This window comes from Petaurus breviceps, unplaced genomic scaffold (genome assembly GCF_028583685.1).
Source record: "Petaurus breviceps papuanus isolate PSGF00001 unplaced genomic scaffold, PetGlider_PUasm1.0 38, whole genome shotgun sequence".
Classification (NCBI taxonomy): domain Eukaryota; kingdom Metazoa; phylum Chordata; class Mammalia; order Diprotodontia; family Petauridae; genus Petaurus; species Petaurus breviceps.
The window spans coordinates 50,947,772-50,972,663 of NW_027186304.1; the positions used below are offsets into that span (position 1 = coordinate 50,947,772).

At 35.9% G+C, this 24,892-nt stretch overlaps 1 protein-coding gene across 1 annotated transcript in view; it reads right to left on the reverse strand.

Annotated features, from left to right (window-relative positions):
• Positions 1–24,892, reverse strand: part of CCDC178 (coiled-coil domain containing 178) — a 163,557-nt gene that overhangs the window by 59,272 nt on the left and 79,393 nt on the right. The window contains exons 10-11 of the mRNA XM_069099541.1: positions 9,235–9,330; positions 8,974–9,110 (exon numbers count right to left, since the gene is read on the reverse strand). Coding sequence (XP_068955642.1) covers positions 8,974–9,110; positions 9,235–9,330 — 233 coding nt within the window. The remainder of the gene's footprint in view (positions 1–8,973; positions 9,111–9,234; positions 9,331–24,892) is intronic.

Consider the following 24,892-nt stretch of genomic DNA (forward strand, 5'->3'; position numbering starts at 1 on the left):
TATTCCATAGGGATTCAGGAACATGAGCAAGAATGGAGACCTTCTTATTGGACAATTTTGTTGAGAAGTGATCGTGTGATGTCAGTTAGCAGCACAGATATAACTGATTACATACAACATCAATTCATCCTATTCAGGACTCTCTGAAATCACCTCCTTTATCATTTCTCAAAGATACAATAATATTCCAGATTATTTCCATATGCCATGACTTGTTCAGTCATTCTTTCATTGTCTAAGAGGTCATTTAAGGCACTTCCACAATTTCTAGTTTTTTTTAATTTTCTTTCTTTTTTTTGCCCCTTTAATCCCCCTTGCAGGATCAAGAAGTTTATCTGTTTGTAACAATTCCTTCCCTGATATTATCCTCTTTCCTAAGTTTACCTTTTTGTCTATCCTCACTTGTTTCCCTAATGAATTTAATGTATTTCTAAACTGAACTATTTTTTTGTGCACATGTATTCAATACCTCCTTTGTCTATTTCAGGTAAGGGTGAGTTTCATATGAAGCCCACTTCCTTGACCCCTTCCTCCATGTTTGCATGCATGGGCAAGTAGGTGGTGTAGTGTAGTCAGGATTGCCTGAATTCAAATCTGGCCTCAGGCACTTAATAGCTGTGTGAACCTAGGCAAGTCACTTAATTGTTGTTTGCCTTAGTTTTCTCCTCTTTAAAATGGGAATTGTAATAGGACTTACAAAGTTATTGTTAGGATCAAATGAAAGAATAATTAGTGCTTAGCACAATGTCTGGTATACAATTAGTGCTATATAAAGTGTTTTGTTGTTGTTCAATCATTTTCAGTCATGTGACTCTCCATGACCCCACTTGGTATTTTCTTGGTAAAGATTCTAGAGTGGTTTGCCACTTCTTCTTCCAGCTCATTTTTAGATGGGGAAACTGGGGCAAACAGAGTTAAGTGACTTGACCATGGTCATATAGCTAGTAAGGCCAGATTTGAACTCAAGGAAGATGGGTCTTCTTGACTCCTAGTCTGGCACTCTATTCACTGTGCCACCTAGCTGCCCCATATATACAGCTAACTATTGATTACACTTTTTATACCCATATATATATATATATATATATATATATATGAAAATTCATTTTTCCCTTTTAAATCTCTGCTAGTAGTGATTATAGTCTTACTCACTGCTGCCTGGAGATCTCTAAACTTGCAATCACTTTTTTATACTACTCAGTGTTTTCTCTGATTCCCTCATCTCTCCAGTTTTAGTTCTTGGAGTGGGGTTTTGTGCCTGGGCTAGGCTTTGCACACTGCTGTTCTTTTGGGTGGGGAGGTAGACTTTACTTGACCTTGCCCTGGATTTCCTGGAATCCTGACTCCACTGACCTCCACCTCCCAGACTAAGACTTCCATGGATCTTTAAGGTACAGAGTTCTATATCTTTGGGGCCCTCTCATCTTAAGAGAGAGTTTTGGGGACCTCTGAATCCCCAGATCTGGACGGTCCTGCTCTTATTGCTTCCAATATTTCAGCTGGGTTTCCAAGGGCCCCCAAGGCGATCTGATTATCCTGAGACTTTCTCAGAGGAGTCCTCTCATCTCAATGACTTCAGACCCAGAGTTTTGCAGTCTGTTTTGTTTGGGGGTTTGGGGGGGGCAGGAAGGGAGTTTTACGGTCCACCTACTTCTGGTTGACTTGTACAATTCAGGGATATAAGTCACTTAGTATAGTTTCTCATTGCATTTTTGATCATTATTCAGTCTAGTGTTAATGTTAAGACTTTGCTGATGAAAATATGTAAGAGCTAAGTTGTCCTCATTCCACTCAGAAATCCATCTTTGTGGGAAGCAAAGTTATATCTTTGTAATGATGCCTGGGTCCAGGGCACCATAACAGCTCAAATTCAACACTCTTTGTTGCTAATTCTGGATCCCTTGAACTATTTTCAAACTATCTCCATTTCCACAAAACTAGATCGTCAGAGAGCAAAAAGTGACTTTCTATATACCTAGTATAATATTCCAAGGACATTACTGCCTGCTGGGCTGAGTATACTGATCAGCTTTTAAACTCTTATATGAATAACATATTCTGGGGCCTGAACCAATATTTCAGCCTAGATAATAGAACTACAGAATCCCAACTGTATAAGGGATCTCAGAGGCATCAAATCCAACCTAGAGTTGAATAAGGATCTTCTTTATAACATAACTGACATTGATCCTCCAATCTTTACTTGAAGATCACTAATAAGGGGCCACACTCACCTACTGAAGAGTACCTACCATTTCTTGGATGGTTTTAATATGTTTGGAAAGTTTCCATTATAAGGAACCTCAACTTGTGTCTGAAACTTTTTACCCATTGAACATGGTTCTGTCCACTGGTACTAAAGTGAAAAAGTCTAATCCTCCTTCCCCAAGAAAGTCCTTCAAACTCTTTTTTAGAGAGTTATCATATCTTCCCTAACCCTTCTTCAATCAAGCCCTATTTCCTTCAATTGATCATGATTTATCATGACCTCAAGGTCCTTCATTATTCATTTGGATAGTCTCCCTCTAATTACACCATTCCTAAAACACAGAGAGAAGAGCACAATATAATTCTGAGGTTAGCAAACTTAGAAAACCAGAAGTATAGTGGTAGCCTAAACAGAAATGAGAAAGTTTTGAGGGGGTAGGTTAGTAAAGGAGGGGAAATCAAGGATCTCTTATCATTGTTTTACTATATATGTGACATAACGCAAGGATTACAGAAGGATTCTCCTTTTTTCTGCTTAATGCAATGAATTTAATTACCATATTAATAGAGGTTAAAGAGAAAGGAAATTTAAGCAAGTTATATTACTTCAGTAGGTGACTCTCACAGGGTGTGTCAGAGGTACACTATGGCTAGGTGTATTTTATGGAACTCACACATGTGGTCACATTTATATGAAAGAGTTTCACGCCCCCCAAGCATGCCCACTGTGCCTAGAAAAACCATCTGAGAACCCCTGGCTTAAATGAAGTATTTCCAGGAACCCCTGGACATAGCAAAGAAGGTGGAGGTCATTGTGGAAGAACCAGAAAGAAGCCTGGAGAGAAAATGTAGAGGGTGGAGAAATAATCGTGGAAACAAAAGGCAGGGGCTATATCATGTGTGAAAGAGAGAAAGAAAAGAATCAAAGTGGTATGAAAGGCATGCAGTAATAGTATGAGTTTGAAAGGTGACGCAAAGAGGTACGATAAGAGCAATATTCTAATTCCTGCCCTGAGCAAACTAGGCTAGCTTTTCCTTTAAAGTACTATGATAATGGCAAGACTTGGTTGGCTCTAGAGACAAGAGCTTCCAAGTTACCTGAGAACAGAGTAGTCACCAGGAATTCCAGGCACATTCTGATGCTGGTTGATAATCATGGTCAATTCTGGCAAGGGGACACTACCCAACTAAACAACTCAAGTTATGCTCAATGCTGGTGAATATTCTTTTGCTATAGCTAGGTAAATCTCCTTCTGTTAATTATTGAATAATCTAAAATTGTTTCCTTTTGTTCCAGTATTGAATCTAAACCACCAGGAGACTGGTCAGAGACAGGTGAAGGCCAGAATATTAGAATGTAAGCAGTATAGTATGGTAATGCAGAAAAAGCACTGAATTTTGAGTTAGAGAATGAAATTTGTGGTTAAAAACTGACACTGTGACTACATTATGGGAGCAGATCATCACATGCTTATACATTATTGTAAAACAAATTTCATATCAAAGCACTTTAAAGGATGTTTGAGTTGAGCTAACAGAATAAATTGTAACCTTTCTTAGTGACTATGAATAGTAATAATGAATATAAAGCAAATAAATTTTATTTAAAAATTCCTTCTTAAACTTACAATGTATTTGGTGGACATTTTTGAGAAATTAAATACAGAAAAAATCCATATAAGGTCTTCAGCATATTTTAATCCATAAACATAAAGAAACTAGGTTTACGAAAAAGTTAGAGCTATGGGTCATACATTTGCAAAATAATATGTTTGATATGCTTCCCAAACTAAAAAATAACTACCTTAAAAATAAAGTAGAAGAAAATAAAAGCCCACTTTTTAATGACTTGATCAATATAGAGAAATATTTTTCATATTATTTTAAATGCCTAGATCTTATGGAATTTGGATAAGGAAACTATTTGCCACGAACAACTACGATACATTTGTTCTTACACCATATGAACAATAAGAGTTAATAAACTTATCTCACAATAATCTAATGTTGAAACAAGTTTTTGAATGTGAAAAGCTGGTTGTCTTTTGGTTATGTGTGAATGACTTCTCTTTTTGGCTGTATGAATTTTACTAAACTCATAACACCTTATTTGTATGAAATGAGATTTTCTGCTACAGTTATAAAAATAAAATAATGCCCTCTATTAGTAGTTGAATAAGCTGATATCACATTTTACTAAACTTTGTCCACCTATTCTATCAATAATGTTGGTGTTTAATTTTATAATTATAAAACATATAACATGTAATTTTGCAAGGATTTTGTCAATAAATGTGTATGCTATGATATTTTATGATACGTATGCTGTTATGAGAATTACAATAAATTTTTAATTTCATTTGAATAAAATGTAAGCTAAGAAAATTACCTGCATGAACTATTTCATGAAAAGTAGAGGTAATATTTTTTTTTTAATATAAAAGGAGATTGTAACTATGTAAGTGTGAAAATTCATTGGATGAATTCCTGGGGTTGGTGTTGCGAAGTTTAAACCTTCACTAAGCATTCCAGGATTGGTACTTTGCTTGCTTGCTGTTTATTTTGTTTTTATTTTATCTTATCTTCCTATACTAGAACTCCAGTTTGAAATTACAAGATCCTTGAATATTAAGGCATCACTGATAGAGAGGAGAGAGGGGTTGACTTTCTCTCCCAGGGCAATGGCATCTGGGGCAGCTGGAATTCCTTTATAACCTATCCCTTCTTACCTTTCTAATCTTCTTACACTCCTCTCTATACTGTGTTCCAGAGAGAGACAGCTTGTCTTTCTTTATCTCTACTACCTAGCTCCCAGCTACAATCTCACCTTACATACCTTCAGCTAGAAGATTTCCTTGGTCCCCTTTAATGCTAATACCTTGCCTCTGAGAGTATCTCCAATTTACCAGAACTATGGGCTACATACTGTTTATACATTGTTGTTTGAATGTTTCCTACCCTTCCCACCCCACCCCCTCCACCCTCTCCCTTTCAGGTTGTAAGCTCCTTCAGGGTACAACAGTTTTGCCTTTGGATCTTCCTCACCCAGTTTCATTTTTTTTCTTTTTTTTTTTTTAGTTAAAGGGGCCATCCCTTGACTCACTTCTTAAAGAGGCCCATTCACTCAAACTGAGAACCTGAAAAGACATAAGCCTAAAAGGGTCAGGGTCTCCCATTGCATCCTGGGCCATCTCCAATTGTCCAGATGAATATCTGGTCACTGGACCCAGATGGCTCTGGAGGAGAAAGTGAGTCTGGTGACCTTGCACAGCCCTCCCTCACTCAAATCAAAATCAACTACAAGTCATGTCATCATTTCCTGATGTATGGTGCTCTGCAAGACAAAGGACAAGCACAACAAGCCCTAACACACAGCACAGTGTTTGGCATATAGTAAGCAATTAATAAATACTTACCAAGGTACTGTAGTCAGTATTTGTTAAGACATTTGGCTTCCTAGGCCATAGGGGAAGCTTTAAATGTTCCATACTGTTGACACTACAGAGTGGGAAATGCCCACCAGGGCAGGGACACTGCAGGGAATGTGAGAGCACTGAAAGGTCTCTCTCCAAACCTCCTCTTCCTCCATTTGAAGTTCATTAACAAGCACTGATTTGCAATTGCTTTTCCTGTGATGAAATAAGCTGCCTCCTTTATACTTTATATTGCCCAGATCTCTTTTCACTAGTGGTTTTGATAGAAATCTGGAGGTTTTAGCTGTTCAAAGATCAACCAGGAAGTTCCTTCCTAATTTGGGATTAGGATACTTGTCCCTGGCCACTGTTGGAGAACCTTTCTCTAACTGGAAACATATAGCATGGGTTCTTTACGTCAAATTTCTTTACAACTTTGTAAACTCCCTAAAGGAGAATTTTTTAAATAGAATTTTGAGTCATTTGATTCCTTGGAACATCTATTACCCCCCTCCAAAAAAAAAAAATGTCAAACTTTCATTTGTTGTTGTAACATCTAGTGATTACATTAAAATTTAAAACTACTAGATTATAGCAAACTCTCAAACTAGGGGTACAGCAAGTTTCTCATGGGGAAACTGAAGCAGGAGTAAAATCAGGCTCACAGTAGCATAAACCAAAAAGATCAACCAAGTTGGGAACCAGAGGTTCTTTGATGCACCAAAATTCCAGTGGGTTGCCAAAGTCGGGAAACTTCTCCCTTCCCCCCTCTGAAATCAGGATACAGAGGGTATCAAAATTTTATTACATGTGTTATAACTTGTCTTCTCAAAGCTTCTCTGAGATACCAATGAGAGTAATTCCTAACATTTAGATAGAGACTGGTCTCTGTCTAATTTTACACAAGCGTGTGTGTGTGTGTGTGTGTGAAAATAGATGTCTATAAAGCAACTGATCTTATTTTATACCTCCCTTCTTTACTGTAGCTCAGTCATACCTCTGAATCCTCAGAGGTATTCAGGAAAGGAATGCTTGCCCTTCAGAATCTCTCTCCTGAATCTAAGAGTTCCATCCTTGTACACAGATTACTAAGTGCTTGCCCAAGTCTCCCTCACAATAGCTTTGATTAATTAAAAAAAAAGTATACAGTCCTCAATCAAGAAATATTCTTATTTAATAAAAGTAATTATTTTAAATGGGTTGAATAATAAACTAATATAAAATTTTAAGTGATAATAAAAATACAATAAAATTTTAAGTTGGCAACACTTATCCTTACATTAGTTATGCCTTAGTTTTATGCTCAACTGATATTTTTTTCTTTTGCTGATCAACATGTTCCTGCTACATCCCAAAAGTTTATATTTGTTGTTTCATTACTGTCATTTTCTTTGAAAAATTTAGGTAATATTTCTTTATTTTGTTCTCAGAGCCACTTAACTTTTCAATTATATAATTTAGTCTCCATTTAAGTCTAAATCTTTTCAAATTATCTTTATTGATGATAATTGTTTTTGTAGTATTGTATTTTTTAATAAAGGATTCTTTAATTTTCTGCCATACCGCCTTTGTTTTTGAGTTCTTTATGTCTCAGTACATGTTCAATTTTTATATAGGTACCATAAAAAGCTGAAAAATACAGAGAGTCTTTATAATTATCATTTAGTAATCACCAATGTTGGTAGATCAGTGAATTGGTCCAGCTAACCCAAGACACAATAATTTGGCTATTTACTTTGACCATAAAATTTCACTCTTATGCATATACTCCAAGGAGGGAAAAAATGGAAGAAAATGGTCTCATATACATCAAAATGTTCATAATAGCAATTTTTATGGAAAGTAGAACTGTACCAATATCATAAAAATTACAATACTACCTAAATTCATTTATGGATCTATTCCTATACCAAAAACTCCAGAGGCATAATTTATTATAAGCCAGGCAAAAAAAAAGTATTAAAAATTCGTTTGGAGGAGTAAAAGTTCTGAAATCTCAAGAGAAATAGTGGAAAAAAAACCAAAAAACAGTAGAACTATTCCCATAGCCAAGAAAAGTATGGCACAGCACTGGGCTTAAAGATAAGAAGCCCTGAGTTCAAATTCCACCTTGGACATGTAATCAGTTAACCTCTCTTGACCTCAGCTCCTATGAAATAAGGGGCTGGATTTGAAGACAAATAAGGTCACCGTGTTCCAAATGTATGATGTGAAAACAAACACCAACAATAACCAGCTAACTTTAGCATGCCTGAGAAATTGTAGTTATAGCTAATTTGTCAACCATTTAACAACCAAAAACCAGAGCAAGTATTGAAAAAGAAAAAAGAAGAGACATCCTGTGTTAAAAATTAGTGACAATATTAATTAAAAATAATTCTTCCCATTTAAATAACACCTTATAGTTTGAAAAGTTTGTTGAGATAGGTAATATATTTATTCTTTATCCTCATTTTGCAACTGAGAATTTCTGAGATTAAATTAAAAATTAGTGACTTGTCTACACACACACACACACATACACACAACACACACACACACACACACACAGATAATAAACATTAGAAGGGGACTCAACCAGATATGCTTGCCCTAAATTTGTGCTTCTTAAAAGGAAATTGAATGTCCCCACTTTATAATCTAGATCAGAGATTCCCAAACTTATCTGGCCTATTAAAAGAAAAAAATTACTTGCCCCCCACACACACACATCTATTGTCTTTAACCCTTTAACAACTTTTTTTTTTAATGACACATCTTAAATTTAATAATTCATTATAAATTTGTGGATTTTTTCCTGCATTGAAATTTTGATGATACAACATTGCATCATGTAACTGGATAACATCATATCATAAACAAGTCATTACACACACATATTCCTGACAATGCATGCTGGACTTTTTGACAATGTGCTACAAGCTTGCCTGCCAACACTTGCTTATTAAGATCTGTCAGCAGACTTTACCACTGGTGCATTATAACTTGCATTTTTTTGTGTTTATTTGGAAAATAGTGCAATCACTGTGACACTACAGATGAAAGATGTACAAACGATTCTTCAAAATTCTTGCCTCATGCTTCCACTGACACACTATTTTCATTCAGTGTCCTCCAATTGCACCCAAGGCTGCTACTAGGCCCGGGATCATTCCAACACCCCCAAAGGCATAGCATTGCCCACTCTGGGAAACTGTGTTTCTAGATCTAGGTTAATCTGTCAAAATTCTCACATCACAGTTATGTTGTGGTCAGTCTATTGTAAAAATGTTTTCCTCCAGGTCTCCCTTTTGATCTTCATCCAGATTTTCCATCTGGATTTAGCACATTCTGGATAAAAGTTTGGGATTACCTGTCTTTGATTCCCTGCAACGCAGCTTGGTTTTCTGCCACCAGTGCTTTATTATCTTTCATTAGTAAATCTGCTTTCAATAGGATTGCTTCAAGTTCACTCTGTAGTTTCAGGATTTCATGGTTCCAAAACTTTTTCTTAAGAAGTAAAATAAGATCCATAAGGTAAGATATAAGCTTCTCCCTTTCCCATTGCAAAAGATAGGCAGAGAATTATTTTTAGCAATAATTAATGAGCATTCACAGATGGAAGAAAACTTACCGCATCTAGATATTCAATCAATGCCTCTTCACATTCCTCTTCTAACTGTTGAATCTTCATGGCGTGAAGATCCACTGCTTCTTGTAACTCAATTAACTAAATTTTTAAAAAAAGTTTTAAAAGTTCATTGTAAGAGTATAAGAATAAAAAAGGGGTCAGAAAAAAAGTTCAGCGTAACTCAACCAATCAAGTCTGACATTATCTGTAATGTTCCACATTCATAGTACTCCACCACTACAAAGAAGGAAAGAGGATGCCTTAAAAGCCAATTTTTACTCTTAAATATTTCAACAGGTTAAAAGCTGCGTGAGGCACGACATATTTAAAGTCACCCCATGCAGGTATGAAACTAGGCAAAGGAATGGATTCCTACTACTTATGACATTGCGTCTTCATGAGGATAAACAGACAAGGAGAAATCCAGACCAAAGATGGTCTCATTGATCATCTGGATAAGATGACATTCTTTATAACTAAACTACCAACATGCACCAAGATAGAATTTTTAGTACACAATTAAAATACATGAAGCAAGCAGAATGTTCTCAAACGGCAAATTTAAAATACTGCTCCATTAGGGAAAGCCAATTGGCAAAGAAAAATCTTAAAAACATTTCCTGCAGTAAAATTAATTTAAAAGAGGTCATCTGGTGTCACTCACTAATTTCAAGGAAAGTGACTTAGTCCAGGTGTGATCACTTTCTCACAATCACACCTGGAGTAAGAAGCAGAGCTGAGATTGCAACCTTCTGATCCCAAATCCTGCACAAGTATTTTTGTTCTGGCCAGAAACTCTAAGGGTCTTCCCTCCCCCGCCCCCACCTGATCAATTCTTTTGTGAAGGCAAACTAGGCTACCTTTTGCCTCAGTTCTTACCTAGCCTTTAATTACTGAATGGGTATTGCCTCAGTTAAACTGAGACCTGGGAAAGACTTAGCTTTAAAAGGTCAAGGTCGCTCACTGCATTCAGGGCCTTTGCCAGTCATACTGACCTATGTCTTGCCACTGGATTCCAAAGACCAGAGGAGAGAATGAGGCAGATAATTTTGCACAGCCTGCCTCATTGAAATCCCAAACACTTGCAAGTCAAGTCAAGACATCACCCTCCTGACATCATCGGTCCTCTTCGAGAGTGAAGGATGAACAACAAGCAACCACTTTCCACTGCTATGCACTGTCTCTTAGGTTGTAGAGCTGAGAGAGATCACAGTCAGTGCATTTCTCTCATTTTCACAGATGAGAAAGGTGAAGCTTGGTTCCACTCAAAATAATGATAATATTTATAAAACATCTGGGAGCCAATCTAACAAAACACACTCAATACCAGTATGGATATAACTGCAAAATGCTCCTTGTGGAAGTAAAGAACCATTTAAGCTACCAGAAGAATATTCTGTGATCATTGACTGAAGTGAGTCAAGATTATAAAAATAAAATACTACAATTAAAAGTAAATTACAGATTTAGTATTGTGTGCCAATGAAATTACCAAGGGGATACTTTACCGAGCTAGTATCAAAATTCATTTTGAAGATCAAAAATACCTAGACTATCAAGGGAAAAAGAAATATAAGTAGGAATGAAAAGGGAATTGCACTGCCAGACCTCGAACTATATTGTAAAATAGTAATCAATAAAATTCTTTGGTTGAAAATTGTAAAAGTAGCTAAAACAAACAGAAACTCAGTCTTCAATAAACCCCAAAACACAAACTGAAGAATTCCCTATTTGACAAAAATTACTAGGGGAAATGTTAAAGTCTGAAAGAAACTAGATCATAATAAAGAGAAACCAAGATGTTCATGCACAATATTATACATAGAATAAAAGATTAGAGCTGTGAAGAATCTTAAAGGTCATCTAATCTCACTCCTCTCATTTTATAGATGAAAAAACTGTTGCACAGATTTAAGTGACTTATCTAAAGTCACTTAGGTAACAAGTAATAAATAAAGGATTTGAAACAATAGCTTTAACTTTAAATCCAATGTTTTTTCTATTGCACATAATCTCCTTAGAGTTTTGATGAACCTCAAGAATCCAAAGCTCCAAAAAGCACTCATTTTTTTTGAGGGGGGAGAGGCGGGGCAATTGGGGTTAAGTGACTTGGCCAAGGTTACACAGCTAGTAAGTGTCAAGTGTATGAGGCTGGATTTGAACTCAGGTCCTCCTGACTCCAGAGTCAGTGCTCTATTCACTACACCACCTAGCTGCCCCCAAAGTGCTCATTTTTGATGAATTCTAAAAATAAACACAGAAAATATAGTTCATTCATTTTGGATAATGTTATAATTATAAGAGTATGTTATTACTGACAAAAATTACGTAACAAAAGCAACATAAAAGATGTTATCAGGAGAATTATAAAAAATTATATGTATATCTCAAAAATATGAATAAAACACTATTTGAATATACGAATATGAATAAAATGCAATACTCTTGTGCCATAAGAAATAATAACAAGCAAAGGGAAGTGAACAAAAACAGAAAGACATACAAATAACATTGTAAAATCAAACAACTTTGAAAAATTTAAATTTTTTGACAAACACAGTATCCAACCATGATTCCAGAGGGTGAAGAATGCTATCCTCCTCCTGACAGAGAGGTGATGAAGTCAATATATAGAATGAAATATGGGTTTTTTTTTCCAATATGTGGAATTTATTTTCCTTGACTGAATATTTGTTATAAGGATTTTCTTTTAGGTTAGGGAGAATTGGGGTTAGATACAAAAAAAAAATTAAGATGTGTGGACACCAGCTGAGATGGAAGACAAGGAGAAAGACAGCCCAGCTCCCCTGACAACTCATCCTAGAAAGGTTTTATCGGCACCAGACCAAGTATTGATCAGAAATCTAAGGAGGGAGACATAGTTTGGGTGTAATTAATCACTTTATTAATTATTGCTAGAAGATAATTAAGAAAAAGATCATGGAACTGACTCAACACTTACTTGCCCTTGGAAAAGTGGGAGTTCCTGAAAGTAGAAAGCAACTCTGATTGGTTAACAAGTAATAAGAGAATTAATATTATAACAAGAGGTGAACTAATTCTAATTAGAGCCTGGGGGACATGACTGATCACTCAGTCTTTATCAAAGAGACTTAGAGATATCCATACCACCCCCAGTTAGGGTTGTCTAGACAAAAGGGGGAATCCACTTCCACCCAGACCTGTCTGACTAAAACAGAATTCATTGATTTACCTAAACTAGAATTTCTTTACCTTTTGATCAGATCTAAGTTTTCCATCTCATTATCAGACCTGTACTTCAAGGCCTATTTGAATAACCTACAGGGGCTAATTTCTGAATGAGGAAATAGGAAATGGAAAAAAATCTTAGTCCCAATTCAATAACTGGTTATCAACACAAGAGAAAAATAATCATGTTCTCTTGCCACAGTGAGTCATCTTTTCAGCACCAGATCACAAATATAACAAAAGGCAAGCAACCAGGGCAGGAACTATAGAATAGGTATAGTCTGGAATTATAGTCAGAACCAGACCATAAGGGGAGATGGCTGTCTGACCCTGAGTGTTTGTGTGTTGATTGTGGGGGTGGCACAAGGATCTATGACTCAACTCACAGGTACACAAGCTATTGGGAAAAGTTATCTTGGAGGCAGACCTCGTAGGCAGAGGAAGGCTATCGATTCTGTCTCTCTAACCAAGAAGAATGGATCACAGAACCAGACCCTAGAAGAAAAACAGAGTCACATTGCTGTCATTGTAATTCAGCATCAAGATTCCATATAAAAAGACCAGGACCATACAAGGTCACTAACTGTCCTGCCACAAGTGTACAGAGTTTAGCCCTAACACAAAATCACAACCCAGGAAATAAGACTGAAAGAATGGATGAACAAAAAGATGGAGGACTATTAAGATGCCAAGGTTGCCCAAGACAAAACCTCAGAAAAAGGGAATAACTCTAAAAAACCTCAAAGAAAAATATGGCTTGGCAACAAGATCATTGGGATTCCTAGAAGAAATAAATTGAGTCTTTAAAGAGTTAAGATGATACGTTAAATGAATGATAGTGCTCTTGGAAACAATTGTAAAAGAAATGAGCTATGAATGAGATATTTATAAAGAGATTTAACAAAAGTGATACAAAACTTTATCCAAGTAACAGACTCCCTGAAAATTTAAACAGACAAAATACAAGTTAATGTCTCCATGAGAAAACAAAAAAATCATAACAGAGTCCAAAGTTTGAAAAATAGAAGAAAATGCCATCATTTCAAAAACAATTGACTTAGAAAACAGATCAAGGAAAGATAATTTAAGAATCGTTAGATTCTCTAAAAGTACGGATTAAAAAGGGGGAGGGAGGAAGAGAGGGAGAGAAGAGAGGAAGATAGGGAGGGGGTGGGGAGAGAGGGAAAGGGAGAGGGAAACAGAGAGAGAGAGAGAGAGAGAGAGAGAGAGAGAGAGAGAGCACTTATATATTATATTTTAAGAAATCAGGAAAGAAAATTACCAGGCAAAGATGGAAAGAATCACTTCTAGACTATCCCACTCCCTCAAGCCAGAAATCCCCAGGTTTAGCCAACATAATAAAAATAACAATACTAACCAAATTAATTTAATTATTCAATGTATATCAAAGTACCAAAGAACTACTCCTTAGAACTAGGAAAAATAATAACAAGTATTTTAAGGTGGTAAGGAAAGGATCCTAGTAGTATCAGATATCAAATTATAGAAGAAAGAAATAATTATCAAAAATTGTTTGACACTGGTTTAAAAATGCAGAGGTTGATTAATAGAGCACTTTAGTTACATGATATGCCAAAATAAACAAATCTAGTATAGTAGGGTTTGATAATCCCAAAGATACAACTACTGGAGTAAGGACTCACTTTCTGACAAAAACTAATGGGAAAACTAAAAAGCAGTCTGGCCGAAATTAAGATTTAGTGATTTCAGTGTATAATTATAATAAGATAAGCTCCAAATAGACATATTACCTAGGTAGAAAACAAATTAGAGGAACAAGAAAGAAATTACTGTTCAGATTTAACGATAAAGAGACCATTCATGATCAATAAAGGGATATAAGGCTCATAGAGAAAAAATGGACAATTTTGATTGCATAAAATTTAAAAGTTTTTGCACAATCAAAAGGAAAAGGAAACAATTGGGGGAAATCTTTGCATAAACTTTCGCTGATAAAGATCTCATTTTCAAGATAAATAATATATGTTTATATATTTGTATAATATATATTCACGATACATTATATATATTTAAAAATATATATCTATTATTTGTATTTCTAAGATATCTTTATCTGTGCATACACACACACGCATATATATACACACATACATAGATTTGTATACATATTATGAAAATTCCAAATCACTAAAAATTAGATATAAAAAACCAAAAGCAACTCTGATGCTTTACTTTATTTCCATCAAACTATCAGTCAACAAAAAAAGAGTAAAATAGCTGCTAAAGGACCTTGGAGAAAACAGGCATATTGATTAACTGTTAGTAGAGCTGTGAAATGGTACATCTAACCTGGAAAGTAATTTGTAACTGTACTCCAAAAGTTACTAAATAATGCATATCTTTTGACCAGTAATACTATGAGGCCTCTACCCCAAATGGATTTTTTTTTAAAAAGAGAGAAAAAGAATACACATGACAAAAATATTTATAGCAACTTTTTTATTTGGCAAAGAAGTGGAAATGGGTGCCCATCAATAGGGAAATGGCTGAACAAAATATGGTAATTGAATACTTTTGTTATTGTTCAGTCATTTCTGTCATGCTCTACTCCCTGTGACCCCATTTGGGGTTTTCTTGGCAAAGACACTGTAGTGACTTGCCATTTCCCTCTCCAGCTCATTTGAGGAAACTGAAAGAAACAGGGCTAAGTGACATCCAAAGTCACACAGCTAGTAAGTGTTTGAGACCAGATTTGAACTCAGGAAGATGAGTCTTCCTTACTCCACAGCCTGAGCAAGATGGAAAGGTCCAGCTTCAAAGAAGAAAATGAAAAAGAAAAAAATGAGGAAAGGGATAGTTTCAGAGAAACTTGAAAAGACTTACAGCAAATGATACAGAGTAGAGTGAACAGAACCAGGAGAATAATTTATATTATAACATTAATATTATAAAAACAATTTTGAAAAATGTAAGGTTTATAATCAACACAATGATCTACCATGATTACAAAGGCTTGACAACAAGGAATGCTATCCATCTTCTGAAAAAGAAGTAATGGATTAATATTACACAGAATAAGACACACATTCTGGATGTGTGTAGGAATTTGTTCTGCTTTGAGCAAGTTTATTTGTTATAAGTATTAAGTTATAAGTATTTTATTTCTTGCTCTCTTTTTCTCCCAGTAATGGAAGGGGGGCAAAGTAAATGCTTGTCAACTGAAAAAAAAATTAAAACAAATACCTGTTAATTAAAAAAAAAATAATTTAAAAAAATTTTAAAGATGCTTCTGAATATGCCAGATACACTTCTTATAATTTATAGGGTTAGGAATAGGGATAGTGACTGCAGCTGTATTTGTATTAGTACAGCAAATACCAAGGTGAAGGTATGAGGGAATGAATTTCATCCCCTATCAACACAGATCAGCACATTCTTTGCAATTATAGACATAGAAAACTGCTTAGAGCAGGGGGATCAAATTAAAATAGAAATAGGGGACACCAGGGAAAGCTAAGTGGTGCAGGGCATATAGTACTGGCCTTGCAGTCAGGAGGACCTGAGTTCAAATCTACCCTCAGATACTTATTAGCTATGTAACCCTGGCCAAGTCACTTAATCTCAAAACAAAAAGAAAAATAGAAACAGAGACCACTAAATCATACATAAAGATCTCTGTGGGATGCATATTGATGTTCAAAACCACATATTATTATTGATTCTTTATTGTATTTTTATTTATTTTTGTTAAATATTTCCCAGTTATATTTTAATCTTGTTTTGGCTACACTCAGTGGTGTTATGGGTCACATGTGACCCCCAGCAATGTGTTTGACCGCTCTGGCTTGGAGCACTAAGAGTTCAAGTAACATGACCAGTATCACACAGACAGGAATATATCAGAGACAGGCCTTAAACCTAGGTCTCCTGACTTGGAGGCTGGGTGTCCACCCTCTATGCCATGTTGCCTATACTTGATTGTTCAGTTGTTTTAGTCATATCCAACTCTTGGAGACCCCATTTGGGGTATTCTTGGCAAAGATAGTGGAGTGGTTTGCCATTTCTTTCTCCAGCTCATTTTACTGATGAGGTAACTGAGGCAAACAGAGTTAAGTGACTTAACTAGGGGTCACACAGCTATTTAGTATCTGAAGTCAGATTTGAACTGAGGGCGCTGTGTCTTCCTGAGTTCAGGCCCAGCACTCTATCTACAACCCATATTTTATAGACTACTATGATGCTAATGGGATTTAAAATATTTCCAACTCTTAATAGGTCTCACATGGAGCCCATTAATGGAAGCTTGCTTAGGGGAGACTTAGGGGCGACACCGTTTGCTAATTTCTAATTAGGCACTGGGTCAGGAGGGTTGTGATGGCCTCTGACTCTGAGAAGTATATATATATATACTCTGAGTTGGTATTTTGCTTTGGGGGCTGGCTTATGAGAAGGATCTTGTGATTCCCTGGTCAAGATTCTGAGTGACCATATGTTCAGAGCTCCCTGACTGCTCAGGAATATATGTAAAGTGTATAGTTGATTCAGGCAGTCAGAGCCCTGTCTGTTGGTCTTTATTTCTCCGCTTGCATTTTCTCCGAAGTTCAGGGTACTGTCTTTTCCCCTGAACTAGTGAATGTAATTTAAAAGATTGTTGGCGCCTTAAACAGCTATCTTTCCTAGTAAAGCATATCTAAGAACCTATGCTAGCAACCATCCTGGGTATGCCAAACCACTACCAAACTGGTGATGCTAAGTTTTTCTAAAGTTCTTAAGTATAATGGAAAGAGAATCAAATTGGGAATTAGGATACTGGAACCAAAGACCCATTGCTACCACTTATTATCTATGTGATCTGTCTTTAGTTTCCTTACCTGTAATATGAAGGGGTTCATAAAATCAGAATATTGTGAAGTTATGTCCTAGGCCCTCATTTTACAGAGGAAGAAAGCAAGCCCACAAAAAAGAAAGTGCCTTAGCTCAGGTCACACATGTACTAAATGGCAGCACCATGTATTGACTAAGTCTTGGACTCTCTAAAGAATCTTAGAATCTCTAAGTTTCTAATTCTAAGGCTCTAGCGTTGAAGCAAAGAAATGTATTTTTTATTATAAGGAAATATATATATATATATATTTATAGTGAGAAACCAGGATCATTAATTATGAAGAATTCTTCATAATCTTAATTTTCCATAAAATTTCATCTTAAGTGGATGAATTACATACTGTTCTCTTATTTAAGACTCACGTTAATATCAATATTTTAGTATATCATGCAATTTAGATGCTTTAATAATTACAATTTTAGGTTTTATTTCAGCAAAGTTGCTAATTAAATAAATACTACAATAATCAATCTTGTCATTCTTAGTAAACTAAGTTTTGAAAACAGCTTTTATTAATTTATGGAATGAAATGTTTAACAAGAGTCTCGTTTAATTACCTTCAAGGAAATTAGCGTAGCAATATGGAAATGCAACTTTCAACGCATACCAAAGATATGTATAATTAGAAACAATTAGCTCTCACCAACCTGTAAACAACACTACTTCTCAAATTTTTGTTCTTTTCCCCACAATATTCATAACTTAGAAACAATTCATTTTTTACTCATTAAAACACATATACATTTGAATAATGAGCAATGATTACTCAAATCACAGAACTGCAATCAACACTCTTATTATTGATAAAACTGAATAAACAGATGCAACTGAGAGCTAACTATAATAGTTTAGTGGGAGTAGGTAGAGATTTTTATAGCTTAGGACTATAGTTCCAGCACCATCTGACTCTAGTATTTTCTTATACTCTGGACACACGTATCAATGATCACAAACTTTCTCTCTGGATGGAAATTAGTGATTATTTAATCCAAGCCTTGCATTTATAGATGGATACACTTAGAAAGCCACCCAAATTATGATAAACTAGACTATCAATTCACTGAAGGAATAATGATATCCATCACTGTACCCTCTTGGCACATAGAAAAGTATATTGATTATAGATATCAGGTCATCAAATAGTTTTTCTAGATGAGTTTGATTTCACAGAACAGGATCATTCCATGTCTATTGAATGCTAGCAGCTATGAGCAAACCATCATTCAGGACTACTTTGTCAACCAACAGCACAAACAAATGACTAGAAACAAACAGTTTGAATGGACAACCCTATCAGTAGACCCTAACTGGTTGAATTAGCACAAACTAGGCTTGATCTTCACCTGGCTAAAGCTAGTAGCCATCTATTTATAAATAGGCCTACCTGCCTCAAAATAGCTACTCCTCTGACCATTCAAGATGTCCCTTTGGATTATGGCAAAATCTTCAGAAGACTTGTTCAAACTCAAATACATGAAATATCAAGCCAATCTTTTTTTTTCTTTTTATAAAAAGTATTATGTATAATCCATATATACTCACATGCACATTAATATTATATTATGTATATATATATATGTGTGTATCATATATACATTTTTTAAAAATTGTAATGACAATACTCTAGTTTTTTAATAGTCATATTTGCACCTTTTTTAAAAAATTTACTTTTAGTTTACAGCATTCAGTTCCACAATTCCTTGAGTTTCAATTGTCTTCTCCTCCCTCTCCTCTCCCCTCCCCACCATGGTGGCATGCAATCAAATATAGGATCTGCAAAAACCTTCACATTAAACATTATCAAGACTCTATTTTTAAAAGTCAATTATTTTGGAAATATACCTTATGGAAGAATCATCAGGAAGAACCTGTGGAAGCAGGAAAAACTAGTAAAACTGTTAATATGAGCTGGGAAAGTTGTGAGCTCAGGAAATGTCATTCATCTTCACTATGTAAATAAGCTGAAAACTGGGAGTATTTTGAAGACAGGAAATAGAAACTTATAGAGAGAACTAGTAGAGACCTCAGACATTGAAAAAGGAGATACAGGAGACTGTGCCAGACCCTTGGAGAATGAGGGAGATGAACTGTGTGTATGTATGTGTACATACATGTACATATGTATATTTATACATGTACATATATACTTATGCATGTGTATGTATCTGTATGTATATATTAATAAGGCTAAATAATTTAAAAATAATATTTCTATACTAACTGGCATAAAGTACCTAATAAATGCTTGAATTGACAACAGAATTGAATGACAGGCCAATCTCCTTTTCTGATCATACATATCCATATTTCTTAACTTTACTACTTAACTACACTACAGCCCTTGGCAAAATCTTGCTATGACCCCCCACTAAGACCTAATTGCTGTAAAAAAAAAAACAACCTAGAATTCAAGGACAGTAGACATAGAAAAAAAATGTCCAGAAAAACCAGGCTAAAAACTAAAGGGACGAGAGAATTCAGATACAGTGTCCCAAATCATATGGACTCTGTTCTGACAACTGTCTGAGTAAATCCCTAGGCTAACACAGAATCCACCATTGGGGATAGAAAAGCAATGGAGGGGTGTCATTTATTTCTGACCTCACAGCACCCTTACCTTCTGAGTTCTGCTGTTACTTGTACCTGGAACAAGGCTTATGGTAGGGGACAAGGAGAAACACGGGGAAAAAATGTGCCAGGCTGCACTCTGGATTTTCTCAACCATTCTCCAAAGACCTCTTCACTCTGAAAGCTTATTTCAGCTGTGGAATTCACACTTTGAAGAACAGTCCCTGTTCCACAGTCTCTCCTTCTGATTAGGTATTTCCTCTTAGGTATTCCAATTATGGAGACAGCACAGTCCAGCCATGTCTCATTTTTCTCCAGACTATATTCTGGATTTCCTCCGCCATGCCCTCTCACGGGGCACCTGATTCATACTTCCTCCAGTTCTTCAACTCCCACCTTTGATGTGTTGTCATCTCCCATTAGAATGTAAGCTCCTCGAGGGCAGGGCCTATCTTTCCTTTTGCTTGTATTTCGTCTTCTGAGTGTTTAGCACAGCACCTGGCTTATACTAAATGCTTAATAAATCTTGTTGAATGACTGATTGAATACATCCACTGACTGTACCTGCTATTGGGTCTGATTTTACATTCGGTATCCTTGATTTCTGAATCATCTGATAATTTTTGGTAAAGGTAAATTTAGAATTATTGTAGTCCAAGAGACTGTTCATTCTAAACTAAATCTGGAAACCTAGAGCCTCGAGGGTAATTTATATACATTTGATTTGATACTACTGTATTCTAATATTCCAACCACAGAACATCACTGAGTCAACATGGTCGTTAAAAAGATGGATTATTTTTGTGTCAAAGAGCCACTACAAACTGCCAAAGTATTCCACAACTTCCCAAATGCAATTCAGCCCACTTTATACCCCCTACTCATTTCTGGCATGCAATTCATTATACATCTGCAGAACCTATCTTAGATATATGCACAGATGTACCAATTAAATGGGCTGGCCATCCAACAGCATATCAAAATATTTTCCAAAAGGATATCACAATGGATTCTGCCAAAGCCTTGTTGAAATCTGGGTATACTATGCCTGTAGCATTTTGTTGATCACCTAACATAAAAACATATGATGTTAGCAGGTGTAACTTTTTATAAAATGAATCCTTTCTGCCTCTTCGTGATTTCCAGAGTATTTTTAATGATTCATTCAGCATTTATGGCAAGATTCAAAGTCAGGCTCACTGGCCTATAATGCATTCTAGGTCCTCTCAAGATCTTATATTTGTTATTCTAAGAAATTACAATGTTATATAATTTGACCAGACTATCATGCGTGTTTTTGTGGCCCACAATTCCAGAAAAAGGAAGTTGTAATTCATTCTCTTTTTAATTACTGTGGGCACATCATCTTTGGTCAGACTTCTCATTTCTATTTTGAAAGAAATCATAATGACTGTATCTAATATTTTCACCAACAATTTTGACTAAGTATACTTTGGACAATATCTACAAGTCAGACATCATTACCCATATTTTTATCTCCCCTTAAGCTCTGAATGAAATTCCATCCTTTTGCTTTAATTCTATAGGCTATTACTTCAAAAAATTCTTGGTTGGCACAGGCAACCCTTTCCACTAAGGTAAACTAAAATGCCTCCATACCTCAGCAGAAAATTCCTCATGAGTTGCTGTTGCCAAAATATTTACCAACCAGTTTCTAGCATCCTGAGTGATAAGCCTCCATACACGCAACTAAACTGGTCAATGGGCATCAGACATAAAAGCCATCACCCAGACAATATTCAGAACCTTTCTTGCTTCAGAGAACCTGCCAAAGCTTGTACTCCAAGTAGATGCATTCCTGAGAGAACCCAGAATCACTTCTACAACAAAATTAGGCAATGGAGTAGGACTTTAGTCAAGGAGATGCATATACACATCTAAATGTCATAGATATGTTAAGTAATTTTGTGAAATGCACTATAATTTATAGCTAATTGTAGCTTTCTATTTTTGTACATAAGGATGATACTAGTAATCTGCTATACATGCACTAAGTTGTTTTTATTTTTTTTTCCAAAGTGGAATGTATTTTTGTTTCTTCATTCATACTTTCATCTCTGATCCATGACCAAAAATGTAAACTTTAACCCCAGCCAGCCATCTAGCAAAAGGCTTGGAACCATTTGTCAAAAAAAGATGACCAGGTAAAAGAATATCAGAAAATTCTTATTCACACAAAGGAGAGCCAAGAGTGATGATTGATAGATAATAGAGACTCTCTGGATATGATAGCAGTAACAATGTCCTAAACATGAAATAAATATGACACATGTGAATTAAATACTAACAGATCTAATCATGAGATATATTTAAGCTGTCACTACCAACTAATAGTTACTAGTATAATGACTCATTTAGAACTCCAAAGTACTTGAGGTTAAAAAAAAAAGCAAAAACAACTTAGAAGCTAAAAATTAATCAAAGGGACAGATGCATTGAGGAGCACACTGATGCTTAATGCATGTTGCATTAATTACTACCTGAATAAAGCTCAAAGATGATCTACATTAGCTAAATTGACCTAGCAGAAAGGACAGAATGAATTTTTAAAAGGGATATTTTATAATGCTAGCATTCACTATTTAATTTGATATTTCTTTAAAGGCGATGAAAAATGGAAATTCAAATGCTACCATTTGAATGAAAAAAAATGATTGTTGAACAGCTTGATGCATAGGCAATAAGATATTGATTTATGACAGACCATGATAAATATCAACTCTCCTTAACATGACATTATGAAGATCAATGAGAAAACTGGATAACATGGATTATTTTTAAGCTACTTAAAAGAAAAAAAAATTACATACATCTCTATCAGCATTACTACTACTCTCTTTATGGTAGGAAGACTAGTAAGGCTTTGGACTAAACAGAATACAACATGAAAGCAAGGGGTTTTGTTCCTAGCAGATATGCAAGAAAGAAAAAGGGGGGAGGGGCATGCAGCGAGGGGGTGTGTAGAAATGTGAAGCTAGAAAATAGAGGGAGGTCACCTAACCCCAACTGCCCTCCAAAAAAAAAAAAAACAGAAAGAAAATAGAGGGAGTCAGTCTTATCTTTTTACCTCGGTTTTGTCATGATCTTGTCTTCACTTGCGAGGCAATTAAAGAGGATCTTGAAATTGGGGTGGAACCTTAGAGTTCCTGTCTTCATTCAGACTTTGTAGAGTTTGGGGAAAAGAGGTCAGAGCACCTAAAATGAGCTTTGGAGATACAGACTTCCAATAAGGGATTTAACAAGAGTTTAAATGGAATTTTCTAATCTCTAATCAGATATTTGTCTAAGACGAAGGGTTGTGAGTCTGAACGGGGAGAAAAGCAGTCAAAAGAACCAATTAAATATTAATCTGGGGCATTCTTTGGACTTCTGTTAGCTGCCTGGCTAGGTGTGGTTCAGATCTCTTGGGACTGTGAACTTAATGCATCAACTTTTCTAGCCTCTATACATCAATCAGTAAGAACAGAGAACAGTAAAGGATCCTAAAAGGCAGCAGCCTAACAGAGTTTGGCACAGAGCAGCTTAGCAGCACACCAGTGGAGGTGGTCAACAGAGACAAAGTTCTAGAGAATGGAAACATGATAAGCAGCAGAGATGATTTGGCATCCAACTGAGACAACACAATATCCAGCAGAGATTCTGCAAAGCTTTGTGTCAAGCAGAAATGGGAAGCCCAACAATGAGCAGTGTGATGACATTACAAGAGAACATCAACCAACCTGAAGAACTAGTGGTATGAATTACCACAGTCATATACATGCCCTGGCCATGCAGGGTTTTCATGTTTGTGTGGTATGTATCATATATGTGTGTGCATATGTACACATGCATATGTGTACGTGTGTCTTTATATGTATGTGTGTGTCTATATACACATATGAGTATATTGCACACTTGCATATATCTATGCATGTGTATGTGTATATATGTATTGTGTGCGTGGGTGTGTGATGTGTGCATATGTGTGTATACATAGGAATGCATTTGTGTTACATTATGTATGCTCCCTGAAAATGTTTTTCTCTTTGGTGCATGATGAGTTCACCTGTGAGACAGTACATCTGTCCCATCTGCATATCTTTTTTTAGGTGTATCATCTTTTTGGCATGCTATTTAATTTGCATTTTGTTTGAACTAATGTATCTTGATTTCATTCAGGGGTCATTAAACTACATACAGTCCATCGTCCAAATCCAGGCCACAATTTGTTTTCTATGACCCGGGAGCTAAGAATATTTTTACACATTTAAATATGATAAAGCTTTAGTTAAAGGCGTAAAGATCATTCTTAGATTGCTGGCTATAAAAAGAAAACAAAACCAAAAACAGGATGCTGGCCAAATTTGGCCAACAAGCCATAGTTTGCTGACCCCTAGACCCATTGGTAAAAATAAATACCTTGGGGGCAGCTAGGTGGCAGTGAATAGAGCACCAGCCCTGGAGTCAGGAGGACCTGAGTTCAAGTCCAGCCTCAGACACTTAACACTTACTAGCTGTGTGACCTTGGCCAAGTTACTTGATCCCAATTGTCCTGACTTCCCCCCTCCAAAAAAACAAACAAAAATAAACACCTTGGCAGATGTGAGAGCTATGTTTTTGAGTGGCTCAGAGTTGTGTGATCCTGCAACATATCTTTTGTGGTTCTTTGAATGAATCTAGTATCCCTGTTACTATGAATACTTATGGAAAACACAAAAATCACGATTGAAGGACGGATTTCTTCGGTAGCATAACTTCTCCTCTCTGTCACCCTGGCTGAATGCCAAAAGATAAGATGCCTATGGGAGGCAGTTGGCAAAGTGTAACGGCACTGCGGTGCTGGAGTCAGAGGACCTGGCTTTTGATCCCATTTCTGATACGTAACAGGTGATCCTGGACTCCACCCTAGGCTTCAGTTCCCTCATCTGTATAATAAGAAGTTTGAACCAAATGGCTTCAGAGAATTCTTTTAGCTCCAAAACTTCCATCCTATAATGCTACAGAGTACCCCTCTTC